Below are 24,079 nucleotides of genomic sequence, written 5' to 3'. Positions count from 1 at the left end.
AAAAAAAAAAAGAAAAAATGTAGTGCAGAGTTCTATTAATGTAGTTGTAGTGTCTATATAATAGAAATAAAAAAGAAAATTTATGGTCTCAATAACAATTTAATCTTGGATTCTTTCCTCTTAGTATCTTTTTGTTTGCAGTTAAGCATTCTTCCCTATTCCCATTACCCTCTGTTCATACAGAGGCATAGTGAAGAATATAGTTAATATAATCTTCATCATTATTATTATTTTTGCCCATAAAATGTTAAGCACTGAGTTGATCAAGCTTATTTTTTCCACAAATGTACAAAACCGCATTATTTTATTTTATATAACAATATTGCTTCTTGTGAACATTTTAATTACAAGTTCATCAAATATTTAAGATGTGAATTTTATGCATTATGTTTTCTTTTTTGTATTAAAGGTCAGGTAAAATGAAACTAGTAGTTTGTGCTCTTCTTTTGATATGTATGGCTTACCCAGATCTAAAAAAACCACAGACTCTTTTCCAAGTTGACAATGACCGTTTAACGCATGTCAGGGTCTTTCTGTGAGTAGGAATCAGCTTGACTACACAACGTAGATCTTTTCAGGAAGTTTCAAGACTACTGTTGACAGAGCAAAATACTATGATGTATCATTCCTTGAGAAACCTTTATACTGTTTTACATCATTCAACAGGTGCAGAACATTTTCTTAAGTCCAGCAAGCAAGGTCAGAAGTGATATTTTGTCACATGCTAAGCCAGTCTACACAAAAAAAGTGATTTTACTACAAGATGAAACAGCTACTAATACAAAATTAAGTCTTTCACATAAAAATTCCCACCTTCAAAAGGAAGTTAAAACCAGAAGGATGGGTTGATTTATGACTTTTTATTTAAATATTCATCTGTATGTTGTTAGATGCCATCAAGTCACATATGACCCATAGTGACCCTATGAACGACAGATCTGATCTCTGCCTTATTCTGTGCTATCCTCATTCCTCCTGATGCATAAGAAGCCATTGGGACAGTTACCATGTCAATCTACCTGCTTGAGGATCTTCTTCTCCTTCACTGACCCTCCAGCTTTATGAGCATCCTGTCCCTCTCCAGGGAAGTTTGTGAGGCACAGCCTCATCATCTTTGCCTCCAAAGAGCACTCTGGCTCTGAAAGACATATCTGTTCTTTTGTCAGTCCATGGTATTTTCAGCCCTCTTCTTCAACACCACAGCTCAAAGGCATCAATTCTTCTGCCTTTTTTATTCATTGTCCAAAGGCATCAATTCTTCTGCCTTTTTTATTCATTGTCTGGCTCTCAAGACACATACCAGTGACCAGAAAGACCATGGCCTGGAACAGATACACCTTAGTCCTCAAGCTGACGTTATTATTCCTTATTTATTTAAAGGTTCCTAATGCATATTTTCTCAATGCAATATGTCTCCTGATCAATTTTGGACTGCAAGATTTGTAAACATTTTCAATTTCTTCCTCTTTGTCTATAGATGTAGGAGCATATATTTGATGAATAGTCTCATTAATGGGTCTTCCTTGTAGGTGTATGGATAATATCCTATTTCAGGATAGAATGTGTTAATTTACTTTTGGCTGTGAATGCACCGCCGTTCTTTTTTGTTTTTCATTCCCAGCATAGGATTCCGTATGATTATATGATTTAGAGTGGCCAAAGCTAGTCCATCTCATTTCATCTCATCTCATCTCGTCTCATCTCATCTCATCTCATCTCATCAATACCTAATATGTCATTGTTCATGCAGTCTATTTCATTTTTCACAATTTCTAGTTTTCCAGCCTTCGATCTGCATAGATTACACGTTCCAATTATTAAATGATGTTAACCATTATTTTTCCTCATTTTGACTGCGATCAGTCAGTTCATCTGCATATGTTATATAAAATACCAAGTCCTTTTGTTGTGTTAAATAAAAGTTTCCCCTTTCTACTTAGTCAATAAAAACTCAAATTAGGGCATTTTTTAAAGTTCTGTTATAATAAGCTATAATAATGTAATATTTATGGTAGAAATAGTGTACTGTCTTAAATATAGCTGAAATTTTTAGCTACATATTCAAACATACACAAACTGTTATAATTATGGTTCCATTTCCATCTCTTAAATGAGAGTATTGCCATACTTTTTGACAGAATGATTAAAAATGAATAATAAAAAATAAATATAAATTAAATTTTTCCTTCTTTTGAGGCAAGTAGAATTATTTATGTGCTCCTGTGAGCATGTCTGTTTATAAATAATGACCCAATTAAAATTAGCAATCAAAGTATGACAACTGTTTTGTCATTGAATTTTATTGCTTTCATCATCCTATTACTGAATTGCTTGAATAATTGTAGTTTCCGTATGCCCTCCAGTCCTCCCTGTCTAGCTTTCTCTTGCTCTCTCTTACACTGTGTTTGATCTCATTTGATATATCCCTGTCTTTTAGCTTTCCATTCTAACCCAGCTATTCCACTTTTTTCACTTTCTTCTTGACATTTTTGTATGATATCTCTGTTACGATATATGCTATTTCCCGTATGGTAGTAAACTGTGAATCCTCTGATTTAAATACAACTCAGCATTTAAACTCTAAACTCATTATGTAGAAGCTACATCTTGAGGGATAATGTAGTTACTTTCTATTTAATATTAGACTACCTGGAAAAATACAAAGAGATGGAATTATATGTTATACAACCAAATATTCTCCCAGCCCTCATAACTCCTTTTTGGTATATGCCAAATGAAATAAGAAAGTGCATCCTGAGTGCTCCTTGGAGCCAAAGATGAAAAAACTTCATCTCATATTTTGAACATTCTTTTCCTTGGATATGGACATCATGGTTGGAAGATGGTGGGTCGGTGAAAGAGAAGACCACCAACAAGATGGACTGGCACTGTGATTGAGGCAATTAGAAGTTTGTTGGTCTTGAGGAGGATGGTATGAAATAGGCAGGGTTCAGATCTGTAGATGATAGGGTCTCTATGAGTTGTACTCAACTTAATGGCACCTGACAACAACATATGAAATGATGATTATATATTATCTTTATTCTGACCTCTACCTTATTATATATTTCCTTTTCCTTATCCCAACTTAATATGTTACTTTAGTTACTGATTTGCCCTCCTTTCCTCTCTCACTCCTGTAACTATCAAAGTAGGTATTGTTGATTTTATTTTCTGTGTGTACACCTTTTTTTTCTTTCTTAATGATGGTCTCATAAAATATTAATCCTTTTGTGCTTGACTATTTTCACTAAGTATAATGCCTTCCATTTTCACACATATTCTGAGTTGTTTCCAAGATTCATGTTAGTCTTTGTTGTTTTTGTTATGTACCCTGAACTTGACATATTTAGTATAGTTTACTTATCCATTGACCTTTTGATTGGTATTCAGCTTGTTTCTGTCTTTTTTACTATTTCTATTTAAGCTTAAAGATTGCATTTACAGTTTAAATTGAAATGTGGATGTCTGCTTGAGAGAAGGCATTGCTGGGTCAATTGAATGTGTACATCATTTCAATGATATTAAGGAACTAACTGGAAGTATGTAATGACATCTTTCTAAATTTGAACTTACAGAAATTATATCTTAATAAGATCCTCGATCTTATTAATAATTGAAAAGCTTTTACATTTGTTCTGAAACAAATTGCAACATACCTATCTCGTGCTATGTTTTATAGCTATTAAAGCCTATCAAAATCCATTGTGAATGAATTGCTTAAGGAAATCATACTTAACATTTTAATAATATTTTTCTTATGCAGAGTTATTTTCATTTTATTTTACAATGACTTTCAGTGATTAAAAGTAGCATAAGTATTTTAAATATATTTTTTCTAAAGTGAACACTCAAAGAATGGTGAATAGTAGAGTTGCAAATGTTAGGTAAGGATTAACTGGCAAAAGAGTATAAAGCATTAATGTTACTAAGTAATACAGGAGATGATTAAAGATAAATATAAAAAATACGGAGATATTTTTGCTAGAATCTGGTTTAACTGATGGAATCTACAATGCTGTTAAAAGATAATGAATTTCTGTTTACCCTTCAGCGAACTGGAATCTATAATCAAATACAATTTAATTCCATTGAGGAGGGCAAAACTTTTTTGCTTATATATTGTGTGCCTGATGTTATTCTAAGTGTTATATCTAAGAAATTTTGGCACAATTTTTGATTGAGAAATAACATGCAAGCAAACAAGGTCAATGTTGTTAGGTGCCATTGAGTTTATTAGGAATCAATGGCGACCCAATGGACAACAGATCGAAACCTTACGTGATCCTGCTTCACTCTCATGCCCTCTTCCATGTTCAGTCCCGTTGCTGCAGCCATTAGGTCAATCCATGTCATTTAGGGTCTTTTTATCTTTACTGACTCTCTGTCCTTCCCAGCATGGTATCTTGTTCAAAGACTGACCCTCTCTGATAACATGTACAAAGGATATAAGCTAACATTTCACCCTTTGTCTCTAAGGAACACTCTGATTCCACTTCCTCCCAGACTGATGTCTTTGTTTTCTTGGCAATCCATGTGATATTAATACATGTCATATTCTTTATCAGCGCTGTAAGTAAGAGAATTTCTTCTTTTCCATTTTATCTTATTCATTATCCACTTTTCCAATATAGATGGAGCAATTGAAAAGACTTGGATCCATCTGACTTTAGTTTTTAAGCTGATGTCTTGGCACATTAGCACTGTGGAGAGAGCATTGACAGTAGATTTGCCCTTGTCTTCTGCAGCATGTCTTCAGATAATTTGATAAAATCAATGCACAATGACAAAAATGAAAATAGTTAAATGCAGACATAGAACAAAGATGACGTTGGACCTACAATATTTCTTTGTGATACATAAGAGCTACAGGGTTTTTGTTGTTTTTTTTTGGGGGGTGCTAACTTGATAGCACCTTAGTTTCCCAAAAGACACCATTGCTCTTTGCTATCACTTGTTATGCATCAGAGAGTTGGACAGTGACTAAGGAGGATAGAAGGAGAATTGATGCCTTTGAGCTGTGGTGCTGGAGAAGAGAATTGAGGGTACCTTGGACTGCTAGGAAAACAGATTCATCCTGGAAAGGGATAAACTATAGGCGGCTCCCTGGAGGCAAGGATTCTGGGGTTCCATCTAACATACTTTGGACATGTTGTAAAGAGGGACTGGTCCTTGGAGAGGGACATCATGCTTGGTAGGGTGGAGGGACAGCGCAGGAGAGGAAGGCCCTCTATGAGGTGGATTGCTTCAATGACTGGGGTAATCGGGATGGGAGTGTCAGAGACAGTGCGATTTACACAGGACAGAGCAGAGTTTAGGGCTGTTGTACATAGGGTCGCTATGATGGCACATAACAACAACAGCTTGATAGCAACAAACAACGAGAAAAAAACAATTTTGTATTATAAAAGAGTAACTATTTCCCTTGTTCTTTGAAGATAGAAAAAAATTCTTGGAGGAAAAGGTATATATGGAACACAAATTTGGGACTATTCTGCTCATTTATTTTGTGCTGTTGAAGTAATTTTGATTAATAGTGACCAATGAAGTAGAACAGCCTCATGGCATTTCTTTGGCTACAGTCTTTATAGAAGCAAATTAGATGGTCTTTAACCCATAGAGCTGCTGATGAGTTCACATCGCTGACTTTTTTGGTTGACAGCTGAGAGTTTTAGCCATTGTACCACCAGTAAACCACTTTTATGCAGTACTGTTTTCTCAAATACTCTTCTGAATGGAGTATAGAAGTGGAGAGTGTGGGGAAATGATTTTTCTTAAGAAATTTATATGGTACCGAGGAACTTTGGTGATTGATGAATTATCCATTAAGATGTGTGATGTGGTAGAAAGAGTCCTAGATTGAAAAGCTCTCTGTCAGGTTCAGTTTTAGGCTCTCGTATTCACATCCATTGTAATCTCAAAAATGCATTTTATTTTCGTGGCTTCTATTTCGACAATAAGGAAAATAGGCTAATTCAGGATTTTAAAAACAGTACTCAGATGCTGTTGTGATGTGCCATCGAGTCAAAGCTGACCCACAGCTGACCCTCCAGCAGGTTTTCAAGGCGCTAAATCACATAGGAGTGGATTACACATCTTACTTCTGTGGAGCAGCCAGTGAATTTGAACCATGTGCCTTTGTGTTGACAGTGGAATTCCTTAACCCTAAGTCACTAGAGCTCCAGTGTGTCCAGGAGAGCCCAGTGTTTCTGAGATAGTGTTATAAGAACTTCTGAAGAGGGTAAGATGGCATATCTAAATAGCTGGGCATCTGGATCATCTGCTTTGTTTTCACCAGTAATTGCTATAAACTCTTTTTTTTTTATTTGGTGACTCTGTTTGTTCATCTAATTTTTAAGCTCACTGGGATGCTTCAGTTTGGACAGAGTCATTAATATGCACATGATATTTAAAGCCAATAAACTGAAAGACAAAAAACTAATGGAATGTGTTTCTATAAAAAGGAAATCTCTAGGAAAGCCGTGAGATATTCCCACAATTAAAGGCCAAAGATATGAGGAGAAAGCAGCAAAACTCAGCATTGTGGTTGTGATGTAGAAGGAAAACTAGGGAGAGGGGATAACCTGGAAATCCAGGTGAAGAAGAGTCATAGTGACCCTTTGAACAGTGGAATTTTGTCCTGTGTCATCCACACAATTTCTGCCATGCTCAAGGCCAGTGTTACAGTCATTGTGTCAGTCTGTCTTGTTGAGGCTATTCCTCTCTTTTGCTGACCCTCTACTTTCTCCCCAGATGATGCTACTTTGTAGAGGAGTAAGGAAGCACCACCTTTTACCACTAGGCCATGCACAGATGTGCCCATGCGCACACACACACGGGGAGCTTGGTGGCCTAGTGGTAAGGAGCTGTGCGGCCAATCTAAAAGCATGCAGTTTCAATCCACCATAAAAGCATGCAGTTTCAATCCACCAGGTGCTCTCCGGGAGGGGAATAAATGGTCTCCTCTGGTGTGATTTGTTGCTTCTGAAAACACACTGGAGAGTCAGCTGCGAGTTACTTCCAACTCAACAACAACAATATACAAAACACACTGGTAGCTGAAGAGTGGATGTTTTTTATGTTTTATCATAAGAATGTTCCTGTAGAGAAGGAACATTGGATGATGCAGAGGCAAGGATAACTGATAGAGCCTAGTCCGTCCTTAAGTAATGAAAGAAGATGAGATTCAATACATTGCTGAGTTGAGATGCACTTTGACAAGAAGAACAACACCTTGATCATATTAATAGAAAAGCAAGCAGAATTAATGAATAGAGATGCGTGTGGTTTGGTGAATATGGTTGGTTCTAACGGTGTGGAACTGCTTATGTCTCTTTCCTAGAAGTGGAATAGGAAGCAAGGCCATTATCTGAGAACCAAGATGAAGGAGGAGGTTAGAGCAATATGGATATAGAATGTTGTTGTTGTTGTTGTCATGTGCCATTGAGTCGCTTGTGACTCATAGCGACCCTATGTACAACAGCCCTAAGCTCGGCTCTGTCCTGTGCTAATAGCACTGTCTCTGACACTCCCATTCCGATTATCCCAGTCACTGAATCAATCCACCTCACAGAGGGCCTTCCCTTCAAATCTGTTTGTTTTCCTAGCAGTCCATGGTATTCTCAATACTCTTCTCCAGCACCACAGTTCAAAGGCATCAATTCTCCTTCTATCCTCCTTGGTCATTGTCCAACTCTCTGATGCATAACAAGTGATTGTGAAGACCATGGCCTGTATCAGACACACCTTAGTCTCCAGAGAGACACCATTGCTCTTCAGTACTTTGGAGAGGTCCCTAACAGAAGACTTTCCCATGGCAATGGGCCTTTTAATTTCCTGGCTGCTGGTGCCAAGACTGTTGACTGTGGAGCCAAGCAAACTAAAGCTGTGTACAATCTCAGGATATAGAATATGTGAAATATTTATCTAGGGGGGGTCAGAGAAAAAGTACTAATAAAACAAATTAAGATGATTTGGAAGCACTGAAAGATGGCTTTGTCTTATTGGTTTAAATAAATGGATAGTAATTGGTGTAGCTTTTTTGTTTTCCCCTAATTATTGCTAAAAAAACCAAACTAAAAACCAAACAAACAAACAAAAAAAAAACCAAACCAGGGGGTCAAAGAATGGAATACATGAAAACTAAATTTAATCAGTGTTTTGTGTTTTTTGAAGGTAATAAAATCTTACTTTATCTTTGTTCTTAAGAACTTTGGAAGGGTTAATCTTTAATCTTTGTGAACAATCAACAGCTTTGCTCATGAAATAACATTGTTTTAGATATTTCAAAGAACTTTTTTTTTTACACTATATAATATTGGTGGCATGTTTGTTATGTGCAGTCAGGTGAGAATCAACTCAGAGCTGATCCTCTAGCAGGTTTTCAGAGGCTGTAAATTACACAGGAGAAGATTGTCCATCTTTCTTCCATTGAGCAGTGAGTGGATATAAACCACTTATGTTTGGGTTGCCAGCATAACTCCTTAAACACTAGAGCATCACAGTGCCCCTATAAATTCTAATGGTGTGGAACTATAAAAGAAGTAATACTTAAAACTTGGTACATGTATAATCTTTGTGTCCACATAAAAATTATTCATTATATATCACAACAGCATTTCTTAGAAAAATTATATTCTAAGCTAAAATAAAAGCTACAACTCTAGTTAAATAAAATAGAAATAACTGATATTCAATTATGAAATCGGAAAAAGACTTGTGCTGAGTAAGGCAGAGAGAGGGTTAATGATAGTGGGGAAAACTCTCAAGGAAATATGAGCTGATACGGTGACTGCAACAATGAACTTGAGCATGGTGGCCATCATAAAGATGGTTCAGCATAGGGAATGTTTCCAACTGTTATTTATACGATGAGTATGAGTTGTAGTCGATTCAAGGGCCCCTAATTATGATGCAAACGACTCGACGGCACATATTAAATTAGAATAAAAAAATTAACAAACAGACAAGTTGGATGGTGGAAAAGGCAATATAAAACATAAAAAGATTCAATCTATGATGGTTAACAGATGAAAAGGGAGGAAGAAGTAAATAAAAATTAATAGAGAAATTGAGGGACAGGAAATGCAGTATACAATAAGAATTTGATTAGACATTATAATAAATAAATTGCAGTTGTAATTAATGATACCCCAAAGCAAGACTACATTGGAAATCTTAAGGGAACAATATTTTTTAAGAAGTATATTCTAATTATGGATAATATTTATATTCCTACCTTAAATGCTGTTGTATTTTAGTTAGCATCAGTTCTGTATTGGTATTTGTCTGAGACTTTCATTAAGCATATTTTATCTCTTTGATGTATTGATTTTATGGTTTGGCTGCTATTCTTTAAAATATGCTGCTTTTAGTACATTAAGAACAAGATTTAATTGTAATGGCAAGATTACGGGTATAGGAGTCATCTTAAGCTTGCCTGAGTAAAGCACTCCATTGAGTAGGTCCTTCAGGAGCAAAATTCATTATCAACAAGAAGCTACATGGTCTTTATGTAGTATTTTTCTCATTTGTATCTATTTGCACCTACTTTATTTAATAAATTCAGATTTCTTTTTGTGAAAATAAGACTATGTAGCTTGACCAAGAAGCCACAAATGCTTTTTATTTGTTTAAAACATAAAGAAAAACAAAGAAAGGTATTCAACAAAGACTATCTGTTACCTGCAAGTCTCAGTAATATCCTTTACAGAAAACATTTTTTTATTACATTAAGGTTATATTTGAAAATTGCATTATACTAGCAGGAGTGGCATCCACTTCCTAAACATCATGCCTCGGAAACTCGATGAACTTTGATAAATGTCAGTAGTTGTTGAAAGGCTTCAGGCCTTTTGTTCATAGGGTCGCTATGAGTCGTACTCTCCTCAAAGGCAATCAACAACATCTGTTCTTAGAGGTATTCAGTGTGCCATTTTATTTTTGTTTTGATTGTTTTTCATTTCTCTAGTTTGTTTTTCTGGCTTTTCTGTGGACTGTTTAACATCTGTTTACATAGATTTTTTAAAAGGATTACTCTATGTAATATTTGGCATATTAACTTTTTACATTCTACTGGTGTTGACATTTTACTAATTCTAAGGTCTCTATGGGTCATATGTGACTCAAAGAGACCTAACAACAACAATAATACAACGTAAAAATCTTACTTCCTTTAACTCACTTAACTTTCTCTATTATAATATACTTGTCAAATATTTCTTCAATGTACATAAAATACTAAATAAGACAATTGAATACTCATTGCTTCAATCATGAAACAGATAAAGAACACTCAAAAGAAGGAAAATATATTGCATTTCTTAATATCTTATAATAAACTTTCTTAAATTTGCAGATTTCTTTTTTTAGTTTACTTTTTATTTCAAGAACCTCCTGTAGTTATTATTTTGGGGTGGGTCGAATATTCTTCATCTTCTTTTATGTGATATTGCCTTTATTTTTCACTATTCCTAAAGATACAATTTCTCTGTATTTAGAATTAGGAGTTGACATTTTTGTATTTCCCTTTCTTTGAAAATTATTGTACCATTTTCTTTGTGCCGCTGTTTTCACATGAAAACTATTTTATAAATTGTTTTCTCCCTACAAATGAAATATTATTCCTTTCTTGCCACTATTGAGGTATTTTTCTTATTACTAGTTTTACATTTGATTATGTCTTAAACAGATATCAATGAGTTCATCCATTTTAGAGTTTCTTTAGCTTCTTGAATCTGTGAACTAATGTCCTTTGCCAAATTGGAGAAGGTTTCAGCCATTACTTCTCTGAGTATTTTTTGGTCCTGTCCTCCACCATTTCTCCTGCTGCAGTGAGATAGATATTAGGACTTTCTTTCTTTTTCTTTTTGTGGTGTCATCAGAAAAGTCCTTGAGAGATGAGACTTTTCTTAATTCTTTAAAATATTATTTTCTGTTTTTCAGATTAGATAATTTCTCTTGTTTTATCTTCAAGCCCATCATGTTGTTCTGTCCACTCTATGAGTAGGAGAGTCCATCTGTTTAGCTTTTGTTTTAAGTATTGTATTTCCTCGTCCTAAACTTTCCATCTCATTCATCATGTATCTTCTGTTTCTTTGTCTAGAATGAAAGGCCAGCAAAATGTTTTCGTATTGCTACTAAAGGATCGATACCTTGTACTATCTAACTTCTTCCCAGTAGAGCTATACAGAAGAAGAATATTAAATAAAAAGTGTTAATCATTTAATATTGTAAATCCAAATAGTACTAACTGTTTAGGAACATCTTTTGTGTATTTACTATATTCATTATTTTAATTCTTGCAATGACATTAATTTTCACTTATTCAGCAAATGTTTACTGAGTGCTTATCATGTATCCAGAACCCTTGATTAAACAGACATTTTTACCATTGGCTTTAAATAAACAAGTAGCTTATTTATTTATAGAAAATGGAACTACAGTTCTGGCTTCCCTAGGTCCAAACATAGTAGGAGAAGATAATTTATGAGTTCCGTTTTCATGCCTCCATACAGCTTAGCCAATATTTGAAATTTATAGACTATGTCTCTAATTCAGATGTGCCTATGACATGTTGTGAAAAAATAGTATGTGTTAAATGGGTTGTAGATTTTGACATCTAGCCTTGAACACAAGTATCCATGGGCTGACCAGTTCTTATAGAGTGCTGTGTTGTTACTGTTGTGTGTTGTTGAGTCGGAACTGACTCATAGCTGAACCTCTAACAGGTTTTCAGAGGCTGTAAATTGCACAGGAGGTGTTTGCTCAGCTTTTTTCTGCAGAGCACCTGGTGGGTTGAAATCTCTTGCCTTTAATTTGAAAGTACAACTCTTACCCTTGTCCTGTGAAAATGATGTGAAATACTATTCTTGTTTACAATTTAAAGACTAGTGTTCTTTCTATGATTACCTTTAATGTGTTGGCATAACTTTATTCATTTTCACAAAGTAGCTTTGTAACGTGATAGAATATATAGTGCTCCTCAGACAGAAATGTAATCATAATCATGGAGGGCATATTTGAAACACTGATTTCTAGGCAGCAACAAGATTTTTTTCCTGGATATGTCTCAGATGGTGCCCAGAATTTGCATTTTTAACAGAATCCCAGATACTGCTGATGACGCTGTTCTGGAGAGTTCTCTCTGAGTAACTGGCCCAGCCACAATTTTCTCTGGTAAGGAGTTGTGTCTACCAGCATGCTTCAAGGGAAAATAATGGACAGTCTCCTCTAGTGCAATTTACAGCCTCTGAAAATCTGCTGGTGGGTCAGCTGTGAGTTGGTTCCAACTCCATGGTATACAGTAACAATAACAGCATCTCTCCCTTTGAAACTTGGATTGAATCTGATTTCATTCTCACTGGTCTCAGTTCTTAAACTAGTCTTTCTGATAGCCTTTCAGATTTCCAACTCAGTAGAAAGCACACTCTTTTAGTTCCCCATCTTACTTGATGTGTAAAAATCATTCAATACAGTTGATTTTATCAAACTTTTATTTGGTTCACCTCATTTTCTCTTTCTTTTCATTTCCCTTTTCCCCACCCTCTCAACTCAAAATCGGAATGCTGGCATTCATTCTGGGTTCTTAATCCTCATTTCATGAATAACGCGGCTTTCTCCTCATTGTATGTTGATAATTTCCAAATTGATATCTCCAGCTTAGACATGCCCTTAGCCAAGCTTTATTACAGTATGACCAATTAATTTCTTATGTGTCCACTTGAATAAGTTCTTGTTGTTATGTGTCATCCAGTCTTCTTGCACTCATAGTGAGAACAGAAGCTCTAAACCTTGCCTTATCCTGTGCTAACCTCTCCATCTGACACCTGAAACATTGTTACAGTCACTGTGGCAGTAATCTACTTCCACCTCTCTCAGCATGATGTCCCGAACGTGCCCTAAGTATGTGAGACAAAGTTTCACCATCCTTGCCTCCAAAGGGCAATCTGGCTTCACTTTCTCCAGTAAAGACATTTTTGTTTTCTTGGAAATCTATGGAATATTTTGATAGCTAGTCACAATATTTAAGCAATTCTAAGATTCTTCTAGAGATTATCTCTGGAATTCAATGCATAATGCTTTCTCTGTGAAAGAAAGTAATTCCTTCTTTCCCCTTCCCTAATCCTAGATGCCCCTCTTTAAATCTTTTCATCTCATAAGGGAGATTAAAATTTATTTCATTCAGTGAATGCAAGAAACTAGGGCATTAGCCACTCATTCTCCCCGTCTTTCAATCTGCTATTATTTCTACTTCCAAAACATTCTTCATTTATGCAACATATAACCTTGTCCACTTGCTGCACAGAGGTAACTCGTGGTTGCTGTGAAGCTCAACACTGTGACACTGAAGTGTAAAATTCAATATTGGTCACCCATGGTGGACAGTGTTTGGTGGAGCTCCCCGATTAAAACAAACTTGGAAGCAGGAGTGGTATCCACTTCTGAAATAGCTTGCCTCCAGATACTCTATGAGTTTGGAGAAACGATGCAAGTTATACAAGTGTTCAGGTCTTTTGTTCATAGGGTCGCTATGAGTCGTCTACGACTCGATGGCAACAACAACAACAACGTCAACAACATTATCTATGCTGCCATTACCTTTGCGTCAGCCATATTGTCTCTCCCAAGAATTATTTATAACGTCTTTAACTTTTCTAAGTTTTCACATACAGTCTCTATATGATTTTTAGACTCGTCTTAAAAAAAAAGAAAATGGATCATGCCTTTAAGCCTTGCTTAAAATTGTTTAAGAAATTAAATTCAATATCTTTACTAGGGCACCAAAAAGACCCTTTTAATAAAAAAGTTGATATAAAGAGTTGATTTAGGCTGCCTCAGCATTCTCATTTAGCCCTATCTTCTTACTCATTCATTACAGAAATACTACTATTCGGTCAGTTTCTTTACAGTAATCAGTTGTTACTTATTGGAATGTTCTTTTTCCACTTTTCACCTGCCTGTACCCTCATTTGTTCTTTAGCTTGTTAAATTTAAATGTAAATGAAATCTAATTTTCCTCTCCAGCATTCTGTACTCTCCTGTAGAACCCCATGCCCCTGATGCAGCTGTGTATTTCATGTGATTTTTTACTGTGCTTATTCTCCTCTCTGTTGAAAGCATGTCACATTGTTTTAAGCCTTCTTCTATGAGAAATTAAACTATGAACAGAATTTAAAAATACAAATGTACATATGTAAATGGATAAAAGTTTATGGTGGTTTTTTTTCAAATTTGAGAGAAAGAAGGAACATATAAATTAGGGAAGTTGTTACTATTCTAACTTGGAATTGCATAAACAGGTTTAAAATGGTTTTAAATGTAAATATTCAGTTGGTACAGTGATGAAATTTCTGAAAAACGTTGAAAATGGTTTCAAAAGAATACTACATAATTCACTGTATTTAAGTAAATTTTATTTTATTTTCACTAGTAGAAGTAGGATGATTCTGCTTTATCATTTTCATTTAAAATTTATGTTTATGTAACCAATTATCTTTTCCCCCTTAACCATCCTGATCTAGCGGATTTCAGCATTATAAAATGAACATACTAGATTCCAGTGGCAAAATATAACTGATGAGCATTTTGTTATAACAGCTATTGGCAAGCTACCGTTTATTTTATGAAAACTTCTGAATCTTTGGACCTGAACAGAATTGTTTCTGTAGGCCTTCATGAAAAAGAAGAGCACAAATAACAGTCAATAGTCTATTTCTTTAGTCATAATATGGAACTTCTTTGGTTTCTATTCTGTTTATTAGCTTTTTCTCTTCTTGCAGAACTTTTGTTTTGTAGGGTTTACCTAGAGTTTATGAACCTGATACTCTACCTGCTATCAGCTTTACTCATTTAGAATCTTGGTGCTCTCTCGAGATGTTTAGAGAGTGCTACAGACCAGGTTCTCCGAGATAGACAGGATCACACGGTTTAAAATGTTTATGATGTCTTTGTCTGTCCTTTCTTTCAACGTCTCCTTTACTGCACTCTTTTGTCTGTCTGACTCTCACAGGAGACATGGATTACAACTGGTTGGACCATACGTCTTGGCATAGCAGTGAGGCATCCCCAATGTCTTTGGTGAGACATGTGGAGCCTTACTCTTTAATTTTCTGTTATCATTTCACTTTTCCTTTTTTATTTATACCTCTGCATGTTTTTCTTTTTTGTATCCTTTTTTATTTTCGTTTTTTTATTTTTACCCCATACCTGTAGGGGACAGTCAAAAGGGAAAAAGAAAAACTAGTGAGCAGGCAGTTTTGTCGGACTCTCACACCAGGTCTGAGAGACAAAAGAAAATGATGTACTTTGGTGGCCACTCTTTGGAAGAGGATTTGGAATGGTCTGAACCTCAGATTAAGGACTCTGGGGTAGATACGTGTAGTAGCACAACCCTTAACGAGGAACATAGCCATAGTGATAAGGTACTGAGATTGTGAGCCTGCCTTTTAACCTGCTCATTTGGTCTTCGTTTGCTCTCTGTCACTCATTAAAACAAAACATAATAAAAAGACAGGGCATTTCAAAGGTCAATGTAGCATTTCTCAAGGTGCAGAAAAGAAAAACAAAACAAAAAACCCTCTTGCTTGCTTTGCTCTTTTTTATTCTCTGATGACATGCCAAAAAATTATAAACAAGTAAATAAAAATAAAAATTAGGAACGAAGGAAATGGTTTTGTCTTATGGTCGCATGAAAGAACTTTGTGATGTTATTATAAACCACAAATAATAAAGAATTTTTGGATTGGCTTATTTGATTGCTTGCATCTATTTTCCTTGGGATAAAAAATTTAAAATTATTAATAGCTTGAATCCCAGGCAAATGGGAGATAATTGGGTTTGTTTGCACAGAAAAAAGTTGTTTTTCTTTTTTCCCTTTCACTGTCATTTTGCTCTTTTGTTTGATTGTCACAGCATTTTAATGTAGTATTAATTAGTGCTAGAACCATTGTCATCTGCTTCGGTATTTATTATTTTTGCTTTTAGTGTAGTGGGACTGGGACTTTGGAAAATCTTTTTATCATGTTAGTGTGATTGACTGGAACTTGCCTTTTGCCTGCTAAATTTTGCATGAATATGTGCATGCTATTGTAGACATGGAAAGTACTGTGATTACACAAATCATTTATTTTGTTATTTAACATACAGTTAAAATAGAATGATGCCTTTATAAAGGATTTAATTCTGCCATGAAAATGAAATAAGACTATGAATATTTTCTGTATTCTTAACAATGAACGCCACTGAAGTACCTAATGTGTCATTTTCTAAATAGATCAAAGACTTTAAATAATTAACTTCTAAAAAGTGATAAATGTACTCTATCCTCACTTTTTAATTAGGCCATATGTGTCCCATGTACATCCAATTGGAAACTTTTATGAGGCTACATTTTGCAATTTTAATCTAAAACTTATTCTTAAAAAAGTCTTCATGTTCTTCTTCGTGAGTTGAAATTTCATGTTTTAATAGGATCTGAAAGGGTTTTTTTCTGTAATAAAAATCTTTCCAAATCCTTCCCCACAAAATGTCTAAAAATGAAATACTGATTTTTAAATGCTTTACTTACCTACAAATTTAACTGTCCTCCCTCCTGCCTGTGACGTTTTAACCTCAGCACAGATTATTACATTAGAATGTACATAACTTTTTAATGTTTTATTATTGTAAAACTATATAACTCTGGGTCATGTAAGAACAATATAAGAACTAGAAGTAATTGTATTTTGGAAAATGTTAAAATTGTAAAACTGAGGTTAATTTAAGAAGTCTTTTTGATCAGTATTTTGGAGTTGAAATTGGTTTGTGTAATCATAAAACTTTGGAATTCTGAAATTTAGGAAGATTGTACATTTTTTGTGATTTGTTATAAAAATACATTAATTTCTCTGTTTGTTGATGCAATATGTCAGCATCCTGTGACCTGGCAGCCATCCAAAGATGGAGATCGTTTAATTGGTCGCATTTTATTAGATAAACGTCTAAAAGATGGAAGTGTGCCTCGAGATTCAGGAGCAATGCTTGGCTTAAAGGTGAGTACTGACATTTGGCTCTGTATACCTTCCACAGGATTATCAGAAGTGAAGAAGCCATAGTAACTATTTCTATCTATGCCAATTCAGTGCATTTCCCCCTACTTCAAAGAATTTCCAAATATTTGCATTGATTATCCTAAACTTTGAAATTTTCCAAATACTAAGAAGCTTCCGTAGTTATAGTAATGTTATAACTCTCCTTCTGGAAGTTGGTGCAAATAATTTGTGTTACAATAGTTGTTATATATATAACAATAGTAATATATAGTGCTTAAACTTTCTTTGTATGTATTATTTGTTCTTTAATTTTATATCCACATTTATATTCTAGAAAAGTATAGCTTTTCTGATTACTGATTTTCTAATCTGGAAATTACACATATATGTGTGTAACACTGCTTGCATATGTCTTGAATAAGTTGGTAGCTTTTAATTTAGAAGAAGTGGTCATGAAATCAAAAGATGTATTGCATTGGACAAATCTGTAAAACTTCTCTTTCAAATGATAAGGAATGTGTCTGTCACTGTGAAGACTATGCTGGGCCTTGATCATCTCATAATAATGTGAAAGTTGCACAGAGAATAAGGAAGAGCAAATAATTTATTTGTATTGTGATGTTGATAATAAATATGCAGTGTATCATTGGCTTCCAATACTATGCAGCACGCAGGAGCAAGAGCTTTGTAAATTATTACCTAACTTGGGAGGGACTGGAGAGCATTATGCTGAGTGAACTAACTCAATCACATAAGGATAAATATTGTATAAAACTGTTGTAGAATGAGTATAAGGACCCAGAAGGGGTAGAAGAGGCTGGAAGCAGAGGGATGTGGAGGAAAAGGGGGGATTAATCATTGGGTTGCACAATTTGATGGGGGTGAGGTGAGGGAAATTCAAAGGATTTATTCAAATTTGTATTCGAATTTGTGAATAAACTAGTAGAAAAATTAATAAAATTACATGGAAGCTCTTTAACACTGCAATCCTAAATTATGAGAGAAATTAAAGAGAAAAGAAAGTTTCTACTAATAAATAAAAAATGCAGGCAGAACGCTTCTTGGAAGCAAGGATGGTGAGACCCTGTGTCACATCCAGTGTGCACATTATCAGGAGGCCCAAGTCCTGGGGAAATCTACCAGGCTTGGTAGAGGGGGCAGAGTGTGAGATGGATTAAAGAGTGGCTGCAGCAGTGGGTTCAAGCATTGCACTGATTGTGAATACAGCAAAGGGACAGCAGTATTTCATTCTGTTCATAAGGCAGCTGTGACTTGGAGCTGGCTCACTTAGTGTCCTCATTTTACTACTACTAAGTGCTGCTGAGTCAGAACACACTCAAGGGAGACCCTGCAGTTGGTTTTGGAGGCTGTAAATCACACAAGACGTTGCCCATCATTCTTTGCTGGGCTGACTGATGAGTTCAAACCACCAGAGCCTCTGCTTCAGGTTAACAGTTCAGTTCTCTATGAACTAGGCCACCAGAGAAAACCATTTTGTTTAATCAGTGATGTCAGTTGGTATTGTTTGCTTTACTTACCACAGACGAGCTTTTGTGGCTTAGAGTGCAGCATGGCGTGGTACTAATCAGAACTGCCAGATATTTCATGGGGAAAAGATGAATAGTTTTTGTCCTGTGAACATTTACAGCCTCAGCAATCTGATGGAGCATCACTTTGAGTGGGAACCAACTCGGTGGTAACAGATGGGGTTTGGTGTTATTTGCTATTTTATTGAGAGGCACTCAATCAGAATCACAGTACTGATTTCAAGGGGGGAAAAAATCAGCGCTAGCTGTAGATGCATAAGTAAGTTTTGTGCTGTTCATTGAAAGAATTGCAATTGCCATTCAAAGAGTGGCAGCTGCTCTCCAAGAAAAAGATGAGTCCACTGGTCTTAGGCTTTGTAGTCTCAAAATCCTGGTGCAGGGTTGACATGCATGAGAATCAACTCAACCGTGCAGGGTTTGGTTTCTTTTTTAAATTTGACTGAAAGAGATCTATATTTGTTCCCATTCCAAAGAAGGGTGACCCAGCTGAGTGTGGAAACTACAGAACAATAGCATTGATTTCACACGCAAGAAAGATTTTACTGAAGATTATCCAAAAATGACTGGAACAGCACATCAGCAGAGAACTGCCAGAAGTCCAGGCTGGGTTTGGAAGGGGTCGTGGTACTAGGGATATTGTAGCCGATGTTAGATGGATCTTAGCTGAAAGCAAAGAATACCAGAAGAATGTCTATCTGTGTTTCGTTGATTATGCAAGGGCATTTGACTGCGTGGATCATAACAAACTGTGGCTGACTCTGAGAGGAATGGGAATCCCAGAGCATTTGATCATGCTAATGCGCAACCTATGCTTGGACCAAGAGGCGGTCCTCAGAACAGAGCAGGGCAACACTGAATGGTTCAAAATTGGGACGGGTGTGCGCCAGGGATGTGTCCTATCTCCATACCTTTTCAACCTGTATCAGAACAGATTATCCGAGAGGCTGGGCTCTATGAGGAGACGCGTGGCGTTAAGATTGGTGGAAGATCTATCAACCTTGCTCGCTGCAACTGAGGAGGACCTCGTGCACTTACTGCAGAGGGTCAAGGACTGCAGCATTCAGTATGGATTAAGGCTCAATGTTAAGAAGACAAAGATTCTCACCACTGGACCAATTGGTAGTATCAGGATGGATGGCGAAGAGATTGAGATTGTTCACAGCTTCAGTTTGCTCGGCTCCACAGTCAACACTCTTGGCACCAGCAGCCAGGAAATTAAAAAACGTATTGTGATGGGAAAGTCTGCTGTTAGGGACCTCTCTAAAGTACTCAAGAGCAACGGTGTCTCTTTGGAGACAAAGGTGCGCCTGATACAGGCCATGGTCTTTGTAATCACTTGTTATGCATCAGAGAGCTGGACAATGACTAGGGAGGACAAAAGGAGAATTGACGCCTTTGAGCTGTGGTGCTGGAGAAGAGTATTGAATGTACCATGGACTGCCAAGAAAACAAACAGATCCATCCTAGAGAGGGTTAAACCACGCTACTCCTTGGAGGCAAAGATTCTGCGGCTTTGTCTGACATACTTTGGACATGTTGCAAGGAGAGACAGGTCTTTGGAGAGGGACATCCTGCTGGGTAGAGTAGAGGGACAGCGCAGGAGGGGAAGACCCTCTATGAGGTGGATTGATTCAGTGACTGGGGTAATCGGGATGGGTGTGTCAGAGGCAGTGCGGTTGGTGCAGGATAGAGCAGGGTTTAGGGCTGTTGTACATAGGGTCGCTATGAGTCGCAAATGACTTGATGGCACATAACAACAACAACAACATCTTGCAGGTGCAAGTATGACTTCACAGAAATGTTGCTAACATTCGTTTTTCAAGTTCTAAAGGAAATTTCAGCCAGTTAGGTGTTTTTTACCTGTGTGAGACTGCTCCATACAATTTTCAAGGCTGTAACTAACCCCTTGAAAGCAGATTGCTATGCCCATCTGCAAAGCAGCTCTGATTGAGTTTTAACTGATGTGTTTCAGCTGGTAATCAAGTGCATAGATATTTATCACAGTAGAGTTGGAATTCAAATGATCTGTCTAGCTGTCCTGATGAAGTTAAAGACATTTTGTAATAAAACATATTTTATCATTTTCTCAAGAAAGGTATATTTATTAATGCACCTGAAAGATAACGAAGAATGAAATTTTGGTTCTTTATTGTATTTAAAGTCATAAAATCAGATATTTGTAGTGGTATTTGACATTTAGCTACAAACACTTGATTTTTCTTTTAGCACTGACAAACCATTTTGGAATAAAGATAAAATTGCCTAACATTTATTTCTATAGCATATAGCATTTTCAACAAGTGGTGGTGGTGTTACGTACCTTTTAGTCAGACTGAGACCTTGCATAGCATGTTTTCAGAGTGAGTAAATTACAGGGGGGACATTGCCCATCTTTCTTCCATGAAGCAGCTAGTAGATTTGAACCACATGCATTTGATTGTTCAAGCAACTCCTTATCACTAAGCCACCAGTGCTCGCCTTTCAACAAGTAATGAATTAACCTCGAAAACACTGAGAATATGTAAAAGGAGTCCACACTTAAAGCATGTATTTAGTTCTGTATATCAATATTATGTAATCAACAAAATTCTTATCAGTTCATTAGCTTAAATTAAAAGGTTAAAGTTGTAAATTGCCTTGACATTTTTTAACTTGAATCTTCAGCTATATTCTTTCTGACAATAAGCCTATTTTAATACTTACCTCTTTTAAACAGGTTGTAGGAGGAAAGATGACAGAATCAGGTCGGCTTTGTGCATTTATTACCAAAGTAAAGAAAGGAAGTTTAGCTGATACTGTAGGACATCTTAGACCAGGTATGTCTACTTTGATATTTAATATTTTTGAATTGTTAAACTTGGTGAAAACTAAACTTTTAGCTAATTACTAAACACTCACTCAATAGAATTTTATGATTGTTTCTTTAATCTCATTCATAAAATAATTTTTTATATTTACTGATGACTAATCCTAATCAATATTTAACATTAGCCTTTCCCCCTATTCATCTGCATTTTTTATTAAATCCTATATTGCTTAGAAAACAAACTGAATAACTAAATGCATATTTCCTACAATGAGTCAATCCTTGATGCTGGTTCCTATTGGAGAATTTTTTAGTGCCTTAGAGAAGAGTCTATAAGATGCTAATTATTAAACTTTTTAGCGGAGAATTTAGGCCACAGCTAGTCTTTGAAGACAGCAAAATGCTCAGCTGCATACATATTAAAAAAATCTAAAGTAATAGAATTATGAAATCTTCAAAGCAACACCAAATTCTGACTGTTGTGTATAGTTAATATTTCTATTAAAATATCACCTAATGCTAACTTTTATCATTTGGTGGGCTGTAGTTTGAGTTATTTTTTTTAAATGTATTTTCTCAGATCCTTGTCCTGTTAGAATTTTCCCACTGAGTGAAACAATGATGGCCCTAGTTATCAAAATGTATGCTCCTTCAGCTGTTCTCAGTGTTTCTATTTCCATAATGTTGACTTTATTTCATGGAGTTCATTGAAGCTTAAAATTGCTTCTGTTTTATGTACCTTTAATGGGATCAGCTTCTAAGGTTGTCGTTACTGACACACGCTCTAGGTGATGAAGTGTTGGAATGGAATGGAAGGCTATTACAAGGAGCCACATTTGAAGAAGTATACAACATCATTCTGGAGTCCAAACCTGAACCTCAAGTGGAGCTTGTTGTTTCAAGGCCTATTGGGTAAGCTGGTTGAGTACTTTATCTTTTTATGAAGATGTGTTGCTCAATAATGATTATCTTGGTTTATGGAAATAAGTTTTTTGTTGGGAACACTCTTTTTTTTCCTTTCTTGCAAAGCCTTCTACCAAATATAATGTATCTTTATATGATTATACTAGAATATATGTTGACATTGTGTGTGCTCTTGAGTCAAAACTAACTCATAGCTGACACTCCAGCGGGTTTTCAGAGGTGGTACATCCATCACGTGGGAGGAGATTGCCCAGCTTTCTCCTGTGGAGCAGCTGTCTTTGCCTTGGTAGCACAATTTCTTACCCTTTGGCCACCAGAGCTCTCACTAGAATATATAGTTCTTAGCAAAAGAATAAGATGAGCTCTCTTTGGGAAGTCTTGAGAGAAGGGTACTGCTAACCCAGATGTTGTGTGTCTCTTGAGTTTCAAATCCCCTAGAGACTCTGCAGGAGAAAGATGGATACTTTCCTCCCATACATTTTAACACTTCAGAAAATCAGGGGAGGGTCCGCTCTGAGTTGATTCTGATTCAGCAGCCAGGAGTTTCATGAGTAAGAGATATTTTAAGTGTTTATTACTTTCATTATCTTGGCAACTTAGTAAATGGCTGAAGGCAGTAGTAGCTTAGGGAATAAATGTCTCATGTATTTATTATAATGATAATTACTTTTAAAATAGGTTTATGAACTATGGTGGCCTATTTTATAAAAATTAAGAGTATCTATTTTAGGAATTGAACTTTTTTTCATGATGACTGTTTCAACATAAGAGAGAAAAGGGTTTATTATTCCAAGATATTTGGAACAGTTTAAGGAAAAAACAGAAGATTTTTAAGGATGGTTAGTTAATATACAGAAAATAAAGTAACACCTCTGTAGAGAGGTGTGCTACTATCAAAGGTAGCTCCTCTCTGATGGTTCAAATCGTATTGTCTTTCTGAGGGAGAAAGACGGAATGTTTCCTTCTGTGTTGCTGTCTGTTTGCTGGCAATGAGCAGTGACACCCTAATTGGGGTAAGCACGATGGAGACACACCACTCCGGGAGCCGATCAGAGAGTTAATCCAGCTCAGTTTTATTGGGGGCTGCAGCACACTTATATATGAGCAAGTAAACTGGAAGACAGGATAGGGTGGGCTTGCAGATATAGGACATGCGGATTGGATAGGAGAACCTCAGCCTTGTGCAGACGACTCCCAGCTCAACAGTCGCAGCAGCCATCTGTCCAGCTTTCTCAAGCTGGTACCACCAAACAAAAGAGAGCTTTCTCTACCCGTATTAATGGCCATTGGGAGGCTTGCACTTATCTGGAGTGGAGTGATATGTCCTGGCCAGAGGCCCTCCCTTCCTCCCCAACATTCTCCAACACTCCTGTACAATTTACATCCTCAGAAACCCATGAGTGTCTACTATGTATTCCAACCCAAAGGCAATGATTTTTGGAGTAGTGTTTGTTTGCCCTTATAATTGATTACCTCTCTCACTCACTCAATACAGTCATAGATTATTGTTCAGTAGGTTTTCAGGGTATATCTGTCTAGTTAGGATATCATCCATCTTTCTCCCATGGATTTGAACTGCTTGCCTTTGGGTTTACAGAGCAACTCCTTACCCACTATAAATTATAGCTCCCCTGTAAATAATAGCTGGGACACTGATGTGCCAGACGTGGTAATGGTTACCCATGGTGGACAGTGCTTGCTGGAGCTTCCCAACTAAAACAAGCCTGGAAGCAGGAGCGGCATGCACTTCTGAAATGGCTTGCCTCTGGAAA

The 24,079-nt window shown here is 36.2% G+C and overlaps 1 protein-coding gene across 4 annotated transcripts in view; it reads left to right on the top strand.

The window, feature by feature from the left end:
- RIMS2 (regulating synaptic membrane exocytosis 2) overlaps positions 1-24,079 on the top strand; it is a 629,796-nt gene that overhangs the window by 292,232 nt on the left and 313,485 nt on the right. For 3 of the 4 annotated variants that reach the window (XM_006897149.1, XM_006897151.1, XM_006897148.1), the window contains 4 exons: positions 15,011-15,078; positions 16,911-17,030; positions 21,294-21,393; positions 22,172-22,295. In XM_006897149.1, coding sequence (XP_006897211.1) covers positions 15,011-15,078; positions 16,911-17,030; positions 21,294-21,393; positions 22,172-22,295 — 412 coding nt within the window. Of the gene's footprint in view, positions 1-15,010; positions 15,079-15,213; positions 15,423-16,910; positions 17,031-21,293; positions 21,394-22,171; positions 22,296-24,079 lie in introns of all 4 variants that reach the window. The other variant, XM_006897150.1, reaches the window with a different exon arrangement.

Source organism: Elephantulus edwardii, unplaced genomic scaffold (assembly GCF_000299155.1).
Source record: "Elephantulus edwardii isolate Elephantulus edwardi_28Jun2011 unplaced genomic scaffold, EleEdw1.0 scaffold00202, whole genome shotgun sequence".
In the NCBI taxonomy this organism is placed as follows: Eukaryota; Metazoa; Chordata; class Mammalia; order Macroscelidea; family Macroscelididae; genus Elephantulus; species Elephantulus edwardii.
The sequence above is the reverse complement of the archived record's forward strand: the minus strand, read 5'-3'. Positions and strand labels throughout refer to the sequence as shown.